General features: G+C 38.8%; 6 protein-coding genes across 19 annotated transcripts in view; 2 read left to right on the top strand and 4 right to left on the bottom strand.

The window, feature by feature from the left end:
• Positions 1 to 4689, bottom strand: part of LOC107272141 (protein phosphatase Slingshot homolog 2) — a 71127-nt gene extending 66438 nt beyond the window's left edge. The window contains exon 1 of one of the 2 annotated variants that reach the window (XM_015748972.2): positions 4464 to 4689. In XM_015748972.2, coding sequence (XP_015604458.1) covers positions 4464 to 4520 — 57 coding nt within the window. In that variant the 5' untranslated portion in view covers positions 4521 to 4689. Of the gene's footprint in view, positions 1 to 2808; positions 3360 to 4463 lie in introns of those variants that run through there. The other variant, XM_015748970.2, reaches the window with a different exon arrangement.
• A 627-nt stretch (positions 4690 to 5316) lies between these two features.
• LOC107272154 (ribosome maturation protein SBDS) lies at positions 5317 to 6830 on the top strand. The gene is made up of 2 exons (XM_015749005.1): positions 5317 to 5759; positions 5938 to 6830. Exons 1-2 carry the CDS (start codon positions 5629 to 5631, stop codon positions 6563 to 6565), a joined length of 759 nt encoding a protein of 252 aa, XP_015604491.1. The 5' UTR covers positions 5317 to 5628; the 3' UTR covers positions 6566 to 6830.
• On the bottom strand, positions 6695 to 8449 carry LOC107272156 (cob(I)yrinic acid a,c-diamide adenosyltransferase, mitochondrial). 2 transcript variants are annotated; one of them, XM_015749011.2, is made up of 4 exons: positions 8229 to 8447; positions 8074 to 8152; positions 7609 to 7981; positions 6695 to 7525 (listed from the first exon to the last, which is right to left on the bottom strand). In XM_015749011.2, the coding sequence occupies exons 2-4, from the start codon at positions 8148 to 8150 to the stop codon at positions 7298 to 7300; spliced, it is 678 nt and encodes a 225-aa protein (XP_015604497.1). In that variant the 5' UTR covers positions 8151 to 8152; positions 8229 to 8447; the 3' UTR covers positions 6695 to 7297. The 2 variants fall into 2 exon arrangements, with proteins under 2 accessions (XP_015604497.1, XP_015604498.1); XM_015749012.2 differs by having other exon boundaries at positions 8074 to 8449.
• Positions 8340 to 13058, bottom strand: LOC107272148 (actin cytoskeleton-regulatory complex protein pan1). 4 transcript variants are annotated; one of them, XR_003061124.1, is made up of 6 exons: positions 12770 to 13058; positions 12426 to 12659; positions 11890 to 12210; positions 11590 to 11808; positions 10817 to 11521; positions 8340 to 8473 (listed from the first exon to the last, which is right to left on the bottom strand). XR_003061124.1 is itself a non-coding variant. In XM_015748989.2 (5 exons), the coding sequence occupies exons 2-5, from the start codon at positions 12612 to 12614 to the stop codon at positions 11069 to 11071; spliced, it is 1182 nt and encodes a 393-aa protein (XP_015604475.1). In that variant the 5' UTR covers positions 12615 to 12659; positions 12770 to 13058; the 3' UTR covers positions 10725 to 11068. The 4 variants fall into 4 exon arrangements, 2 of the variants coding, with proteins under 2 accessions (XP_015604475.1, XP_015604479.1); XR_003061125.1 differs by lacking the exon at positions 8340 to 8473 and adding an exon at positions 10554 to 10690; XM_015748989.2 differs by lacking the exon at positions 8340 to 8473 and having other exon boundaries at positions 10725 to 11521.
• LOC107272146 (plant intracellular Ras-group-related LRR protein 7-like) lies at positions 8343 to 10794 on the top strand. 5 transcript variants are annotated; one of them, XM_015748986.2, is made up of 7 exons: positions 8343 to 8481; positions 9159 to 9509; positions 9578 to 9764; positions 9845 to 9997; positions 10084 to 10278; positions 10334 to 10585; positions 10645 to 10794. In XM_015748986.2, exons 2-7 carry the CDS (start codon positions 9161 to 9163, stop codon positions 10712 to 10714), a joined length of 1206 nt encoding a protein of 401 aa, XP_015604472.1. In that variant the 5' UTR covers positions 8343 to 8481; positions 9159 to 9160; the 3' UTR covers positions 10715 to 10794. The 5 variants fall into 5 exon arrangements, with proteins under 5 accessions (XP_015604472.1, XP_015604471.1, XP_015604470.1 ...); XM_015748985.2 differs by having other exon boundaries at positions 8345 to 8481; positions 9156 to 9509; XM_015748984.2 differs by lacking the exon at positions 8343 to 8481 and having other exon boundaries at positions 8839 to 9509.
• A 178-nt stretch (positions 13059 to 13236) lies between the features above and the next one.
• On the bottom strand, positions 13237 to 15298 carry LOC107272155 (mpv17-like protein). 5 transcript variants are annotated; one of them, XM_015749010.2, is made up of 5 exons: positions 14934 to 15298; positions 14689 to 14790; positions 14235 to 14583; positions 14040 to 14171; positions 13237 to 13969 (listed from the first exon to the last, which is right to left on the bottom strand). In XM_015749010.2, exons 3-5 carry the CDS (start codon positions 14490 to 14492, stop codon positions 13715 to 13717), a joined length of 645 nt encoding a protein of 214 aa, XP_015604496.1. In that variant the 5' UTR covers positions 14493 to 14583; positions 14689 to 14790; positions 14934 to 15298; the 3' UTR covers positions 13237 to 13714. The 5 variants fall into 5 exon arrangements, with proteins under 5 accessions (XP_015604496.1, XP_024945210.1, XP_015604493.1 ...); XM_025089442.1 differs by having other exon boundaries at positions 14235 to 14514; XM_015749007.2 differs by lacking the exon at positions 14689 to 14790 and having other exon boundaries at positions 14235 to 14514; positions 14817 to 15298.
• Positions 15299 to 15352: the final 54 nt, after the last annotated feature.

The raw sequence follows: 15352 nt of genomic DNA, 5'->3' as shown, positions 1-15352 counted from the left end.
AGGAAGAAAAAAGAATAAAGAGAGAACTCAAGAGAAACGCAGTTTATTTTTCACTGGTTTCTCATGTTATTACGTTGCTACTTCTCTTTCTCCATATCTTTAACCCCCACCGCTCTTCTCAGCAGTCAGCAACGTCTGCATAAACTTCCATCCGGCTACGTGTAATTTCATCTCTGCACCGGTTAGAATTATTTCAAAAAATTGTATTTCTCTTTCTTTACAACTGCAACACTTAAAATTACCAGCTGCTTCCTTCACGGCCCTTGGTACACAGTTGGTGAATATATTTGACTGTTTGACGTGTCGGTAACTTTCTTGATCCGAGTCGACGCCTTTAACGGCGCCAATAAGATGGACCAGCTTCCATTCCATCTTGACGGATGTCTCGGCAACAATATTTCACGCGTCATACCGGGACCAGTTTTGCGTTTTTTGCCCTCCTAGACAGAAACTCCTTAGGCGAATGGAGACTTCGTTTTTTCTTACATTGCCAAGGTCATTCACATGCTCCAGTTCGAATAAGCTTCCGGTACAGTACGCGCGATCGTTAACTATCAGTTGGTTTATAATTATCTATAAAAATGATGCAATTACTTAACGTCAGCGAAAATAATTCCCAGCCGAGATTGTCATCGGACTTAGGAATTGCCATCACTTGGAAGCACTTTAACGCTGTGTTGTGTCACTCTGCGCACTGGGTACTCCAAGACAATACGACCTACGCAATCGTCTTTACGTACCTAGATACTACACGACCCACGAGTCATATATTCTAGGAGCGATTGTACATGATAGGTTAATGAACAGAGTTACCAAACAGTAATGAATAGACATTTCAGATTAAAATGGTAAAAATAAAAAACACGTGATTCTAAATCTCGCGTCTCGTGCGCCGGAATCCAAAAAATACCTGGACTTCTAATAGGTTTTAGCAACAGTCATTTAGCAAAAAAAAAAACGGTATTTATAAAAGCGGGACGCTGTCTTCACGTTCAGCATCCCACATCCGATACTCCATTTAAACAGTTCTGAATCTTATGCATTTCAACGAATCCCATACCTGTGTGAAGTTAGCCTCAGTTTTTACCAATAGTTCTGTCCAATCAAAAAAAATGGATGAAACGAGGCGATGCCTTCTCCTCTACCTGTACTGCTGAGTGCGCGGAAGGTAAAGTCCATTGATCAGTTTGAATTTCAATCCATCGATTAGTCTGAAGGGAGCCGAAGATCCGTAAGGTTGGTACTGTCACGTGAAAAAGTTTTCCCAAGCGCAAGATAACTCGTGGACAACGCTCGCATGGAGACGGCCGAGTGCCAGGGCACGCCTTGGTGCGATTCTTTTGTTCACTTGGCGAACAAAGCCCCCTGGATGGACGGATGGACGAGGAAGAGGAAGAGGAGGGTACTCGAGGGGAATTCGAGTAGCCGCTTTAAAAGCCGGGCCCACTGGAAACCGATACCGATCGCCATATTGAATCACTGAGTAAAATGAGGCTTCGATTTCTGGACGTGTACTCGTCCTCTCTCTCGGTCTTCATATTTTCCTGATACTCCCTCTCTCTGTCTCTCTCGCGTCTTCGACAGCCACTTCATAAAAATGACGACGAAAACGATGCGACGCCTGCGATATCGCGTGACGTCACGATGTCTTCCCTGCTCCTGACACACCCCAAGTCACCCTTATTCTTATTTTTTTCTCCAGGGCGCAAGATCACCGTAATACTATTTCCTTATGCACAGATTCCATACCGTCTTATTCTCCTAGACGTCAAACCAAGAAAAATCCTTGACTTTCAGCTATACGCACGAGACGAAGACCAAGTAAATGCAGTGCTAACGATCCCCGTGTTTACAATCACCGATTGACAGAAAGACGATAGGACTCGTCATGATTCTCTATCGGAATTCGTCTTCACTCATTTTATACGTGCAGAGTATACCTGTATCGGGTATCCCGAAGGGAGAATTTCAATAACAAAATCACATGAAAATTTTACCCATAAAAAGATTAAAGAGTGTATATGAAAAACGAATACTAGCAGTTCCAGACGGTCGGCCTACTGTTCGCGGAAGAAGTGTCATTCCTCGTATATACATATAGGTATATGCGCTAGGTAACGTAGGTACGGCCAAGGTTCAGCTAACCTCTCTCCGGGTGACTTAAATATAGCGCATGACTTTGCGAGGCACGACGTTCCTGAAATTCATACGAGAATAATAAACCCAGGAAATAAAATAGTCCGCAGAGAATCCTAACCTTGAAATAAACTGTCGTACACGCGGAGTGACGGATATCGAGAACCGTTCGCGAGTTCAAGATAGTTTCAATAATTTTAAAAGTAACATCGCGCCACTCGGCGTAATCGGACGAACGAAAACAGTGACGCGCCGGTTGACTTAACGAGAGAGAAAAGGGCAGAGACGCACGAGCACGGCGCACTCCTAGAATAATCTCGAAGGTACGCGTGCTGTATGAAAATATTGAAAAATTGTTCAACGGTGGATGGACGTACAGTTTGACTAATTGCATTGGCCTTTGACGTCGAGGAGAAAGAGAAAAGAAACGTCCAAGAGAAAGAAAAAGATCCCAGTCGCATATCAGTCGAACAATACGTAACGGTTGTTGCGCTTGGGAATGAAATGGCGGCACGATTAAATAATAGTGCTCTGAAACCGTCTAGCGTCTTTGGTTTATATAATAGAATCAACGATTACGAACTGATTTCACTAATTGCCCAAGATGCTTCTGACGAGACTCAGAGCGAGTTGTTGCATGCGTTTTGAGTTTTGTATTTTGAATAATCTTACTTTGGCGGTAACCTTGTCGCGCAGCTGCATCACCCGAGTCCCACGGGCCATTCTAGTGCGTGGTCGTTTATCCTCACCCCATAGTATGCTATTCCAGGGTGACGGTGGGGTCGGTGCCGACGGAGGTGGCAAAACGTAGAGCATCGCACTCTTTTGTTTTAGTAGAATCATCTCCAGGGTGTACGAAGAGGAGCTGACTCTAGGATCTTAAGAACCTTTAACGATTCGCTGCTCGGGATTATTTGATCATTGTTCACCAGAGTGGTAAATGATTTTACTTGTTATCAAGGGACACTTGAGACGAACAGAAGTCCTTGTCACGAACACCTATCAGCTGTCACGAAAAGTCGGCTCATACGAAACTCCATGTATTTTATTTAATCTATGACGAGTCATCGTTCCTGCCGCGTTACGCGTACTTCAGAGGATTATTTAAAAACAATCCGAGGCGCTCCGAGTAATGTCGGTTTTTATATCGATTTCGAGTTAAACTCGTGGAGGACGTCCTGATTTCGCGTCGTACCGTCCTTACGAGAGACGGCGAGCGACTGAATGAAAAGCTTCGGCACCGAGCGAAGTTGGCCGCGCTTCCTTCATCCCTTCCAATGGTTAGAATTCTGCAGCCACTAGCAGCCTCCACTTACTGACAGATACAGAGCTAGCGCCACGACGCCCTGCGCCGATACTGGAATTGTCCATGGCCCTATGTGCATGTATGTGTGCACGTATTGAAAGATAGAGACAGAAATACATATAAGCCCTTAGATACCGTAGAGAGTGATATTTACCATACCAGGATGTTATCAAATCCGTTACCAAATTCATGTTATCAAATTGAGTCAGATCTTCATTGTTTGACGCGTTTGAACGATCGGAGATCCTAACAATTCTATTATTGGGAGTAAACGTGAAATTAACGGCTGGCGTATGTGGAGCTAATGGGATGATGTGGATTGACCGGAAACCAGTTCGCTGCGATTTCCTAGTCAGCTATTTAAGCGACGTGACAAAGCAATGTAATAGCCAATTGGATAAATCGCATCCTGATAACTGATTCAATGCGTTATCGCTTTGCACTAGTCTCTCTGGATTGTAAGCGTTTCTGATTGCGATAGACGTATTTGGTAAACAGCTTATTGCTGATACATACTCAAACAGAATGCTTTAACAGATGTTATTATTTGATTAATGCTTCGCTGAGTATAATTAGGAGATTAATCTTGGAGTTTACTATAGACAATTTGTCAGGTGCGATACGATTTCGCAAATTGATGGAGGAACAGTTTTAAATTCGCGGGAGGGCCAATAGAAAGTTATTCCAGGTCATTTTTGGTAGCTGTCAAGAGACTGGATTTGAACTGTTCTTGTTATATTTGGAGCATCGATAGATTTAGGATGAATTTTATGAAAATTGTGATATCTTTTCAATGACTTCATGCTTGACGTGCTGTATCGGATTGAGGAGGATCCTTTTGTTTGTAAAGTTTCGGATGCTCCCGATTGCTCCGTATGATTTTGATGGTTTATCTGCAGCTTTATCTCACTGAGATTCGCAAAAATTGATAGGCACGAGTACAAGTATTATAACTAGAGTCAAATGACAGAGTGTACTGTCAACGAATAACGTTTTCTTTTTGCAGAAATACAAAACTCACCGAACTCTGGGGGGAACTGGTGACGCTCGGCGATCGTTGCACCGTGACCAGGGCCATTCTCACGAATGCACTTTAACGATATTGTGACTGTCTCGTTTAGTTATCGTTAACGATTGGGATTCGCGACGATCGTACCGTCAGGAACACGTTAGGACGATCATTTTTCGCGCACGTCAAACGGCATCAAACTCGCGTCCGCCATGTTCAATACATTCCCGCACAATAGGGACAGCGCGCATGCGCGCGATTAGAGTTTGCGCGCGCAACTCGAACATTTTCACGGTGAGTGACGTCAGCCACCAGCCTCCCTCGATTATCCATACTCTTTTTTTCCTCTTCTTCCTCCGTATCCTTTCCCTCTTCTCTATTTATCTGCTATTGTACGCGCGATTCCGCTACAGATTGTCGACTCCAGTACATACATCAATGCATCATAAATCCTCGGGAGCATGATACAATTTTCATGACAAGCCGAATTAAGTCCCTACGGATTATATGTGTCCGCAAATTAATAGTCTTGAGATTATATAATAATGTAATTACCAATTTACAAGATTAAATACCGTAAGGAAATTATTTTGCATTTTGGCTAGGCGGGACATATTTCTTGGCTACTGATACTATTGGGTCTCATGGTTCGAATGTTTGTTCAGCGATTTATTGCAGAGAAGCAGTTAAACTCTATATGATTTATATACCTATATATTTTGCTACGCAGAATAAATTGATTCACGTTTTGAATTGCGCAGCAGACGATCTGGCGGATCTTCGCTGCAACTTCACACTAGATATATTTGAATTAATATTGGACGCCTGATACAATATTGCGCGTAATGCGGTAACCATAGATGGTATCTTTCAATAGGATGCATGACTGTTACTCTCGGATATCTTTTCTTCAAATTATTTTACAGCTGTGACAATACCGAATCATGTTCTTTGCACCGTTTTAAATGGCACAAGATTTGGGCCACCTAAACCAGAAAATCGATGCGCAATGCACTAATACGCAACCTCAGGCAACGTTCAGACACTTCAAATCGTAATGTGACTTGTGCTTTACCAATAAAATTGCACAATTCAAAAACTTTGTTTAAGTCGCATATACGGCGTGTTGCACCGCGAGATATCATAAAATACGTGCAAAACGTAGTGATTTATAAAAATGTCATTGATATTCACACCGATAAACCAGATCAGGTTGACAAATGTCGCTGTGGTACGAATGAAAAAAGGTGGAAAGCGATTTGAAATCGCTTGTTACCGAAATAAGGTTGTATCATGGAGAAACAAGTTGTAAGTTGATACTAAGTACTATGACGAGGTTTTATCCATTTTTTTGATTATATTTATGCAAATTCTTGGAATTTGTAATAAACCTAACCTAGAAAATGTAAAAATCGTGGAGGTGTTCACCTGAAGTCTCCTACGAATCTTATACAGAGATACAAGGTCTTTTTGTTTGTTTTCACAGGGAAAAAGATATAAACGAGGTACTTCAGACTCATACAGTCTTTACAAACGTATCCAAAGGTCAGGTAGCGAAGAAGGAGGATTTGATAAAAGCTTTTGGCAAAGAAGACCAGACAGAAATTTGCAAGGACATCCTTGAGAAGGGGGAACTTCAGGTGTCTGACAAGGAGAGACATTCTGCTTTGGATTCTATGCTTAAGGATATCGCTACAACTGTAGCAGAAAAATGCGTAAATCCAGAGACTAAACGACCCTACCCTGTTTCAATGATTGAAAAGGCCATGAAAGATATTCATTTCTCAGTGAAACCTAATCGCAATGCAAAACAACAAGCTTTGGATGTTATACAACAACTAAAAACTGTAATGCCTCTCGAACGAGCTCAGATGAGACTCAGGGTTCTTATAACAGGCAAGGAAGCACGAAAATTAAGAGAGAAAATAATGAAACTGGCTGCTAAAGTTGAATCTGAAGATTGGGACAGTGGAAGCTTGAATTTGATTTGTCTAATTGATCCAGGGCAGTACAGGGAGATTGATGAACTGGTACGCTCTGAGACTAAAGGCCATGGTATACTGGAGTTATTGAATTTGAAGGAAGTTACAGAGGGAGAACAAGTTTTGGAATAAAAATGTGTATGAGACAATAAAGTTTTTGCATTCTTCGTACGATTTTATCGCGGATTCCGAAACTTGCTTACATTTGATACATCAACTACGTCAATAATAGCTTTTGTAATGACTTCTTCTATGAAGACATAAATTTTGGTTTTTATTACGTTTTTACGTCTTACATATATATATAGATATATATTTTACGTAAAGTTCTATGTAAACGATTATCGTAGATTAAGTTGTTAGAATTGTCATTTAATAAATATACGTTCTACATGTATACGAATAACATCAATCAACAAGATAAATAATTTCTTAGCAGTATCAGTAATGACTATTTCCATGGTTAGATATATAACAAATTCTATACGAGTATAAGGTATTCCTAATTATATTTCTGTTGAATCTCACGGTTTATGCGACATAAATTCTTTCAGCATATATAATTCGTGTCTATAAAAACCTTTTATTCTGCTGCTTACGTAGTTCGTAAAATAAAAGAATATGGAAGCTCTAATGCTTTAATAACAATGATAATTGCGATTGATAATTTGTATGGCCAAAAGACAATTCAGATTTGTAACTTGGTCAAGAAACTGCTTTTAATACTCCGCAGCATTGTATTGCAGCGCGCCACAATTGTGATTTATTTTTATATTCTAGCGATAATACACATACTCATGGTACTTTTGGTAAGTTGAGTGCACTCTAACTTGTGCCCTGCACAATTTACTAAATATCAGTCATTTACTTTTGTTCTGTGACTTCAGCTCGAGGGATGTAAATATTTTCTGTGCGCTCGTCACACTTTGCAGCAATACGCGATATGGTTAAAAGAAAGTCAGACAACCTGTTCAAATAAGTTTGTGCTTCCCTGTCTAGCGCACCATCCCGTACTAGTGGAGTGACACTTCGTTCTGCACGCCTGCAGATAGTTCTTGCCACATGTAAGGATGCACAAGCCTTGCCTCCACCCTGATAAAATACCAAAAAGTTATAAATGTATTCTATGCACCTTTGCTAAATAGAGTAAAATAAATTCATAAATATATATATACAGGAATGATGTAATCTTCCGGAGGTGGTAATTGATTAGAATATTCCAGTATCCACTCTTCCAGATCTTTAGTGTGTTTGTTCTCGAAAGGCTTAGTCTTTCCAGGTATGGATTTAGAAATGGCATGACTAAGATCGAACAATATCATTTGCACCCTCTTAAGTTTATCCACATAAGGATGCTCAACTTTTCCATCACACGCAAACTCTCTAGCTAGTCCAATATAAGAGGAAAGCTCGTCAGTAGCACCAAGAGCGTTAAAGACCAAGTCATCTTTAGGCTTTGTATCACCAGCATCAGTGATAGCCAAACCAGAATCACCATCCCTTGAAAATACAGCTACTTCAGCAACATTTGAAGTATTACCGGTACTACTGTAATACAAAAATATATAACCAAGTAGTAAAGCAATGTCAATCTTTAGTCTTTAAAACTTATTAGGTTATAATCCTCTATTATCTCTTACCCGTTTCTCAAGGAAGCTTGCAAACTGCTTTTATACACGAAGAGGGATCTCCTCCAGACATTCCTAGCCAGATCCATATCTTAAAGGAAGATTATAGCAAAATCAATTAATAATCTTCCAAATTTTATCACTGTTCTCGTATTATCATCAGTTACCGCTCTATCAGCTGCCGTCTATTGCCGACCGTTCATGCAAATGTGGGAATGAATCCAGACAGAACTCACTGAGATCACATACGACTTGGAGATAGTTACAACGCAAAAATAGGACACACAGGAAAAACGTGAGAAAAACGTAAAGAATCTTCGTCAACCATTTCTGAATTCGCCTAGAGTCCAACGGCCGTCGACGAACGAAGTATAAACTGACGCACTCATTAATCGTTCACGTAAAAAAACATCTGTGAAGGTAATTAAATGGCAGTTATGCGTACAAAAGTCTTCCTCCTTAATATATATAAATAATAATTCAATTTTATTTATCTATTGACGCCATACGTTTTCCATCACAAAACTATAAAGCTCACGGATCTTGGCAACAGTAGACGCCGTTGCATCATTTGAATTTGTTTTCCCGAAAGTCATATATTCTATAACCGAAAAACCGCTCTTTGTAAGCCTAATTGATAATCTCATTATATTTTCATTGAATAATTAATGATAATACCCATCCCACTCCTGTTATCATCTATAAAATTTTCCAAGAAGGTTTAATTAGTTCTTAAAAAGTTAATAGCCCTGGGAATTTACAAGGAATGCTGAATACCTTATAATTATAGCTTCATGAACGTACAAAAAGTATTTATATTTTTTCGCTAGAGCGAAAGAAGAAAAGATAAACGTAACTTCATTAATTAAAAGTTGATTAGCATTGATTAATAACGAGCGCGGAAATTTAAGAAAGCTCTGACGCAGTGAATCACAATCGTATGAACCCATTGGTGTCGGCCAATCTATTTTAAGTCTATCCTGAAGGCTGTAAACGCGGAGCAACAAAATCAGACTAGTCCCTGTCCGTTTCCCGTATGAAAAAGAAACAGCACGCGCTGTCAGGCAAAATTGAAATAATGTATTCCGATTCAGAAGACATGGCGAAGGAGGTCAAGCAGAAACTCATACTCCATTGGAATTATCGGGGACTCAAAGAGATACCCGAGGTGGTGAGAACTTACGGTAGCCACATCGAGGAAGTTTATCTGAAATGGAATCAACTAACGTATTTACCAATCTGGATTGCCGAGTTGCATAACATAAAAAATCTCTATCTTTATGGGAATCGCATTCACAATCTGCCCGAGCAATTCGGAGCTGTGCGCCAATTAACAGTTCTCGACTTGAGCGCTAATCAATTCCAATCAGTGCCAGGATGTATTGGAGAGCTCAGCAACTTGAAATCCCTGCTCTTGAATGATAATTCTATAAAGAAACTGCCAGCCGGTGAGTCGTATGAAGGTCCATGAAAAGAAAAAAAATTCTCTAAAAAAATCTCAAGATTTTACGCACAGAATTGCATCGGCTTGAGAGACTTGAGGTATTGTCTATATCTGGTAACCGATTGGTCACTTTGCCAGAGTGGCTTGGATCACTTCCAAATCTACGTGAATTAAATGTCGATAATAATCTATTGAAAGAATTGCCTAATAGGCTTACACTGGCTTCCGAGTTATCAAGCATTTCTGTATGCTCCAACAGGTTGTTGTTATACGTATCCGTCTGACTCTTTGTACTTTCATACCACTGACATTGTGTGATATATACTTTTAATTCCGCAGATTAAGATATTTACCGTTAAATGGATTTCTATCTAATCCTATTATAAGATTTGACTCGAATAACTGCCTTAATTATTTATCTTATATAGTACTGTGTCAAATGATTATAGCTGTTCCACGTCCAAGAAACGTTGGAAACGTTCTGGCATATGGGTAAACGTATAAATGCTTTTTTAAATATTTTAATCAATATTAAAATACCGCAATTAATTGTAATTCCCCTGTCTTGTATTGTTTAGATGTTTTAATATACATAAAGAAGGTAATTTATCTCATAATAATATCAAGCTCATTATAAGCGCACACACTGCCAACGAGGAATTGATTAAAATTCCAATTGAATTGCCAAGGCAATTATTAAAAGTATATACCGTCCATGAAAATAGAACAGTCTCCCTGTGGGAATTGGCATTGAGAAAAATATATAATTCAAGGTAATTAACAATGCGATAATTAGGAATTTAGTGGACCAATTAACAATTATTTCAGGTATCGACATACCGTGGAGATTTTTGTTTCACCATTGAAAGTAAAAGTGTCGCATCAATTGGTTAGGAAAAGAAAATTATCACAGCATCTTCCCGACGACTATGTGCCATATAATTTAATTGAAAATGGACCAATAAGCATCTGCACGAATCCCCACTGTCAGGAGCCGATCTTTACAGAAGCCTGGGTGACCGTTGGAATGGGTCGTTATGTTTATTCCATACCGACTGTCGCCCTGTGTTGTAGTAGAAGGTAGAAAATAAAATTTAATTATATTTATAATTAATTATAAACACCTTCTTGTGTTTCAGCTGTGCATCTAAGTACGTGGCGTTCTCAGGCGGTATAATGAATCTCCTATGGCACATAGCAGATGACTGATCACATTTAATTATTTATAATCAATTTATTATGTACAAGATTGTCGAATGTACAAATGCAACAAGATTAATCAGCCTTAATATTTATTGAAACGACTCTTACCTTATTGTATTCGATATCTCATCGTCTTGTCTTCACAAAAATTTTAGCAGCCTCAATAGTTATGCGAAAAAAAAAATTTTTCGACATGGAGGAATTCGAGACGAAGGCTTGGCCCTTGGATACGCGTACTATAGGCTCACAGTATGCAGTCTTATTCATTTAGATGTTTCATCGTGTATAACAGTGTCCTTCAGCACTGTATATTCTTCACATTACATGGTAGCTTACGAGAGCACCAGGCATCTGTAGACACTAAGCGACTAGAAAGTCTAGGGCTCGATCCCTATCGATGTTGCACTTTAGTAACGCTAAGGATGCTTTGTCTTCAGGAAAACCCAGATCCCTCAGGGTGCGTAAATTCTCGTAGTACTCCTTTGCCTTGTCTTGATCGTATTGTGTCAAGGCTAGAGCCTTCTCAGCATCATCACCTGAGATTCCAAACTCTTCCAGTGATTGTACGGCTAGTAGATATTCCACTACTTTCTTGTTATCCTGACCACCGAGGTCGTTTATAGCTCGTGCCGCCCTGGACAATGGGAAACCCATGTCGCTGAGGTGTTTCGCTAGCTTTTGATTCTCTTCCGAAAGATCCATGAGAGGGTTGGACAGTTTTGAGAAGCTGGTGCACGTAGAGTTGTCTTGTTTCGTGATAGAGATTCCTGTATCACAGTCCGGACTCTCCAGATCTGGCCATGGCTTCCAGTTCTGGTGGACAATGAGTTATATATATAAGAATTCGTCTCGTAAAAGATATTGATAGTTACGTTACGTACCTCCATTATAGGTCGTGCTAATTCTCGCTGAAGTTCCTGGACAATTATAGAAACGCTACGTTTATTAGAATCGTTCCGTTTGTCTTCCTGTTCCTGATTATCTCCCTGCATCTTTGTTTGTTTTTCCTTCTCTTCCTCTTGTGGCTCTTCCAATGTTAATTCTTTGAGGATATTTTCTAATTTTGCTGGAGGAACCCACTGTGCTGTTGGTTGCAGTACCTATTGAAAAGATAAGAAGCCAAGTGTTATTTTATATTGATTAATGCACATATGGATATTCAAGACGTATAAGCAATAAACCTGAGCAAGCTCTTCCATATCATTGATAGTTTTCAACTCCATATTATCAAAAGGACTACTGGTGTCATTGTCAAAATCTCGGAGATCTAGTCCATTAGATTTCACAAGATCTTGGAGGTCATTGGCTGGTGGAGATAGGGGTTGCGGTGTGAGTATCGTTGTTTCAGGAGCTGGTGGTACCTTAACCGGTAATTGCTTTACCGTCTCAGGTGGTGGTGGCGGTGCCGGAGGAGAATCTTCTTCATCCTTTCTGTTCTTTTCCTCCAGACGAATACGATGGGCTTCATTGTTCGCGTTTCTCATCTTTCGCCATTCTGTCATCTTATCGAATGTTAATCTCTTTACGTTAGGTCGATAATCTATGCTAAAGAATATTGAAAGCAGCTACGTAATGATAGAAATGTATGACTTTACTTTGAAAGAATGTAAGTTTTGAGTTACAGCAGTGGTCTTTTTCTTTATCTAATAAATACCTTATCAATTATAAATACACTACACAGAATCAAGTGGAAGCTACTCGTAATATATTGTCTTACCTTTTCCAGCACAGACTTCTCCAGGCTGAAGTCATATGTGTGTTTAGACACATCAGGTAACTTATTATTGTATGCTGCAGGCAAGGCAATCTTCCTTGGCGGTTTGTAGGCCTCTGCTATTTTGACATGAACTCCATCCATGTAGGATGCAACAGAATCACATTGTGCTGAGGCAGTGGGTCGTGCCATGTTGAGTAAAACTTTAACTAGCGCACTCAAAAATGTTATAGATTACTAAAACAATTAATGAAAAACACAAGTGATAATTTGTCGGACAGCACGCACTTGGTTCCTAGAAACATTCATAGAAGTTCGACAATGTGAAAGCCTAACCATGAACTTACTGAATTGCTGGCACTTGTATAAGGAATAAAATATTTCACTACGCATAAGTCCACTTTTATTCACTTGCATAAAAATTAATAACACGGCACTGACAGACAAAGAAAATAATACTTTATTTAGGTATAATAGCGTGCCTTGCGAATACGTTTTGTCGCGAATTTGATAGATCATCAGCTTCTTGCAGCCATGTTAAATAAAAAATCTCGTGATGGAGCATTGTCATACTGATCATAAATTCTCTCATAGAAATACATGAAAAAAAGCTACTGACATATACTGATTTTAGAATTTGCTATTTTAATATAACTAACGAAATTTCATGTCTTTGATCTATATTAACAATCATTTTACATTTGACAATATTTTAAAAGTTTTTTTTTTAACGTGACTGTACTTTAAGCGAAATCTCAGTAGATAACGATTTTTTCCATAATGGTATTCAATGATTGAAGAACAATAGAGTTGATAGGTTCTAAAGAATTTATTCTAAACCACATCTATACAGTTTTTTCCTTATTATTGTCAATAGTTTAATAAATTACTATAGTCTTTAGATTATTATGGTATATACTTTCACAGTTTTCCAGGTCAAGGCATTTCTTGGTATACTCTGGAACTACCTAATAAAAAACTAGCGTGTCATACAAAATTTATCATTTTAAACGATACATTTAAAAATACTATTGTCAATAGTGCTTTATACCTAATTCTCTCTTCTTTTTAGGGGGGAACAACAAATTTCACAGGTACTCATTTACCTTATCACTAAAGCGACTTGATTCTGATGTCCAGCATCAGATTTAGTTGAGATCGTGACAGCACGAGATACAGTATTATCGCAATAATTTTGATAACAAAGTAAAAATACAAATAGTATGTTATAGTATAAACTATATTACATATAAATAAGATTAGCTAAGCTAAGTGTCTAATTGGTTCTATCATCAACTGGATAACAAATTTGATTTGGCCACTGTCTGCGAAGGTGGTTGTATCCCACTTGTGTTTTGAACTTTTTGAACTTCCTTCTCAGTATCTTGCATTACATTCTTTTTTAATTGTTTGGCTTCTAATGATTTCATATAAGCAAGGAAGGATGTCCACATTAAGCTACACACGCTGACGTATACCACGCGGTTGCGTTCTGGGACCACAGCGAAGTTAATGGTTTGCAAAATTGGCCAAACACAAACACCAACCTATATAAGAAATGTAGATGTGACCAAAAGTAACATTAAGAAATAAATTTTAATTTAGATAAATGCTTACTTTGTAAGTTGGCCAGAATTTTTGCTTCACTTCTTCAACACATTCTGAAATGGGTTTAAATTCTAAGAGATTTATTCCAAAGAAGAAACAACACATTGCAGCTGGACCGTATGAGACTTGTTCCACTAAGGCCTGTAAATGAACATGACGGAATAGTTATAAATATTGCAGAATGATTCGATCAAATGAATTTACCTTTGTGACTGCAGACCTAAAGTTATTCCGTGGCCACAAATATCCAGCACACTTGAGCCAGCAATATAGTGTTGGTGCAACAAAAAATCCTCCATATATGCTGAACCTGAGAGCTTGCATGTAATTCAAATCCTTCTTGCCTGAAATCTTTTGTTGTAATAAACTTCCAATAGGCCATATAACAGTGTACGATGCCATTCCCCTCACAATGGGATATTTCTGGGTGATCTCTCGGAACTTCACTAAGATAACTCTCATCCTTGCAAATACAATATTCTCTCTAAAACACAGAGTTCAAAATAGTCAAACCTCCTGCATCAATATGAGCCCATAACAGTTAATGGCTTCACTGTGAACAAAAGTATGGAATTATATCCACCATAAAAAAAGCACAGCAAATGAGTCAGTGTCTTTATAAAGTACAAGATCCGTACAAATACACAACGTTAAATACCTTATCAAACAAATCTGACAAGAACACAACACCCAGAATAGAATTTCAACTTCAGACACGTCAGTGGTCTGGGACAAAGTACTTTCGCGAAATACTAGAGCGCTAAAAGTTTAATGAAAATTACTAACATGTGATGTAATACCATACCGTTGACACATGACAGGTAACATTCCCTTGATAACTTGACATTTTTCTAACAAAACTTAGAACAATCGTTTTACAGAATTATACAAGCAACATCATACCTGTCTAAAAGGTAGCTTGGATTCCTTGAAGGATTTGCGAAACGTATAGTAAATAATTAATTAAAATCTACTCTTCGAGCTTTGGAATCTGCCTTCCCGCTCGTCGATTCGGCGCACAAGGAAATGCTACTTTTACCAGAAAAGAATTCAGGCTCGCGCATATTGGCAATCGTTTTGAATTGTTAAAGCGCAAGGCATGGATACGTATCGATGCTGCTGACGAAACACGAGTATCCATTCTTATCTGGCCTTGATGGACGACAGTAGATTTCCTACCAGCAGACCACAGCAGACTCATTGCTGCCGCTGACTCGTACTAGTCATACATATACAGTTGCGAAACAGATGAGACATTTCAGTTATAGTTTGAAGGAGCATAAGAATTTTGAAAGATGCAAGTGATTGAAATTTTATATAAG

Source organism: Cephus cinctus, unplaced genomic scaffold (genome assembly GCF_000341935.2).
Source record: "Cephus cinctus unplaced genomic scaffold, Ccin1 Ccin1_scaffold1111, whole genome shotgun sequence".
Classification (NCBI taxonomy): Eukaryota; Metazoa; Arthropoda; class Insecta; order Hymenoptera; family Cephidae; genus Cephus; species Cephus cinctus.
The sequence above is the reverse complement of the archived record's forward strand: the minus strand, read 5'-3'. Positions and strand labels throughout refer to the sequence as shown.

Excerpts from the sequence above, each read along its gene's own strand:
- LOC107272154 (XM_015749005.1), top strand. The coding sequence starts at position 5,629 with ATGTCATTGATATTCACACCGATAAACCAGATCAGGTTGACAAATGTC. Across the intron at positions 5,760-5,937 it reads GTATCATGGAGAAACAAGTT|GGAAAAAGATATAAACGAGG; the intron begins GTAAGTTGATAC and ends TTGTTTTCACAG.
- LOC107272155 (XM_015749006.2), bottom strand. The coding sequence starts at position 14,858 with ATGTTACCTGTCATGTGTCAACG. Across the intron at positions 14,172-14,234 it reads TTAGGTCTGCAGTCACAAAG|GCCTTAGTGGAACAAGTCTC; the intron begins GTAAATTCATTT and ends GTTCATTTACAG. Across the intron at positions 13,970-14,039 it reads AATTCTGGCCAACTTACAAA|GTTGGTGTTTGTGTTTGGCC; the intron begins GTAAGCATTTAT and ends TTTCTTATATAG.
- LOC107272146 (XM_015748984.2), top strand. The coding sequence starts at position 9,098 with ATGAAAAAGAAACAGCACGCGCTGTCAGGCAAAATTGAAATAATGTAT. Across the intron at positions 9,765-9,844 it reads ATTTCTGTATGCTCCAACAG|ATTAAGATATTTACCGTTAA; the intron begins GTTGTTGTTATA and ends TTAATTCCGCAG. Across the intron at positions 10,586-10,644 it reads GCCCTGTGTTGTAGTAGAAG|CTGTGCATCTAAGTACGTGG; the intron begins GTAGAAAATAAA and ends CTTGTGTTTCAG.
- LOC107272148 (XM_015748989.2), bottom strand. The coding sequence starts at position 12,614 with ATGGCACGACCCACTGCCTCAGCACAATGTGATTCTGTTGCATCCTAC. Across the intron at positions 12,211-12,425 it reads AGAAGTCTGTGCTGGAAAAG|ATGACAGAATGGCGAAAGAT; the intron begins GTAAGACAATAT and ends ACATTCGATAAG. Across the intron at positions 11,809-11,889 it reads ATATGGAAGAGCTTGCTCAG|GTACTGCAACCAACAGCACA; the intron begins GTTTATTGCTTA and ends TCTTTTCAATAG.
- LOC107272156 (XM_015749012.2), bottom strand. The coding sequence starts at position 8,150 with ATGGATCTGGCTAGGAATGTCTGGAGGAGATCCCTCTTCGTGTATAAA. Across the intron at positions 7,982-8,073 it reads CAAGCTTCCTTGAGAAACGG|TAGTACCGGTAATACTTCAA; the intron begins GTAAGAGATAAT and ends TTTGTATTACAG. Across the intron at positions 7,526-7,608 it reads CGGAAGATTACATCATTCCT|GGTGGAGGCAAGGCTTGTGC; the intron begins GTATATATATAT and ends GTATTTTATCAG.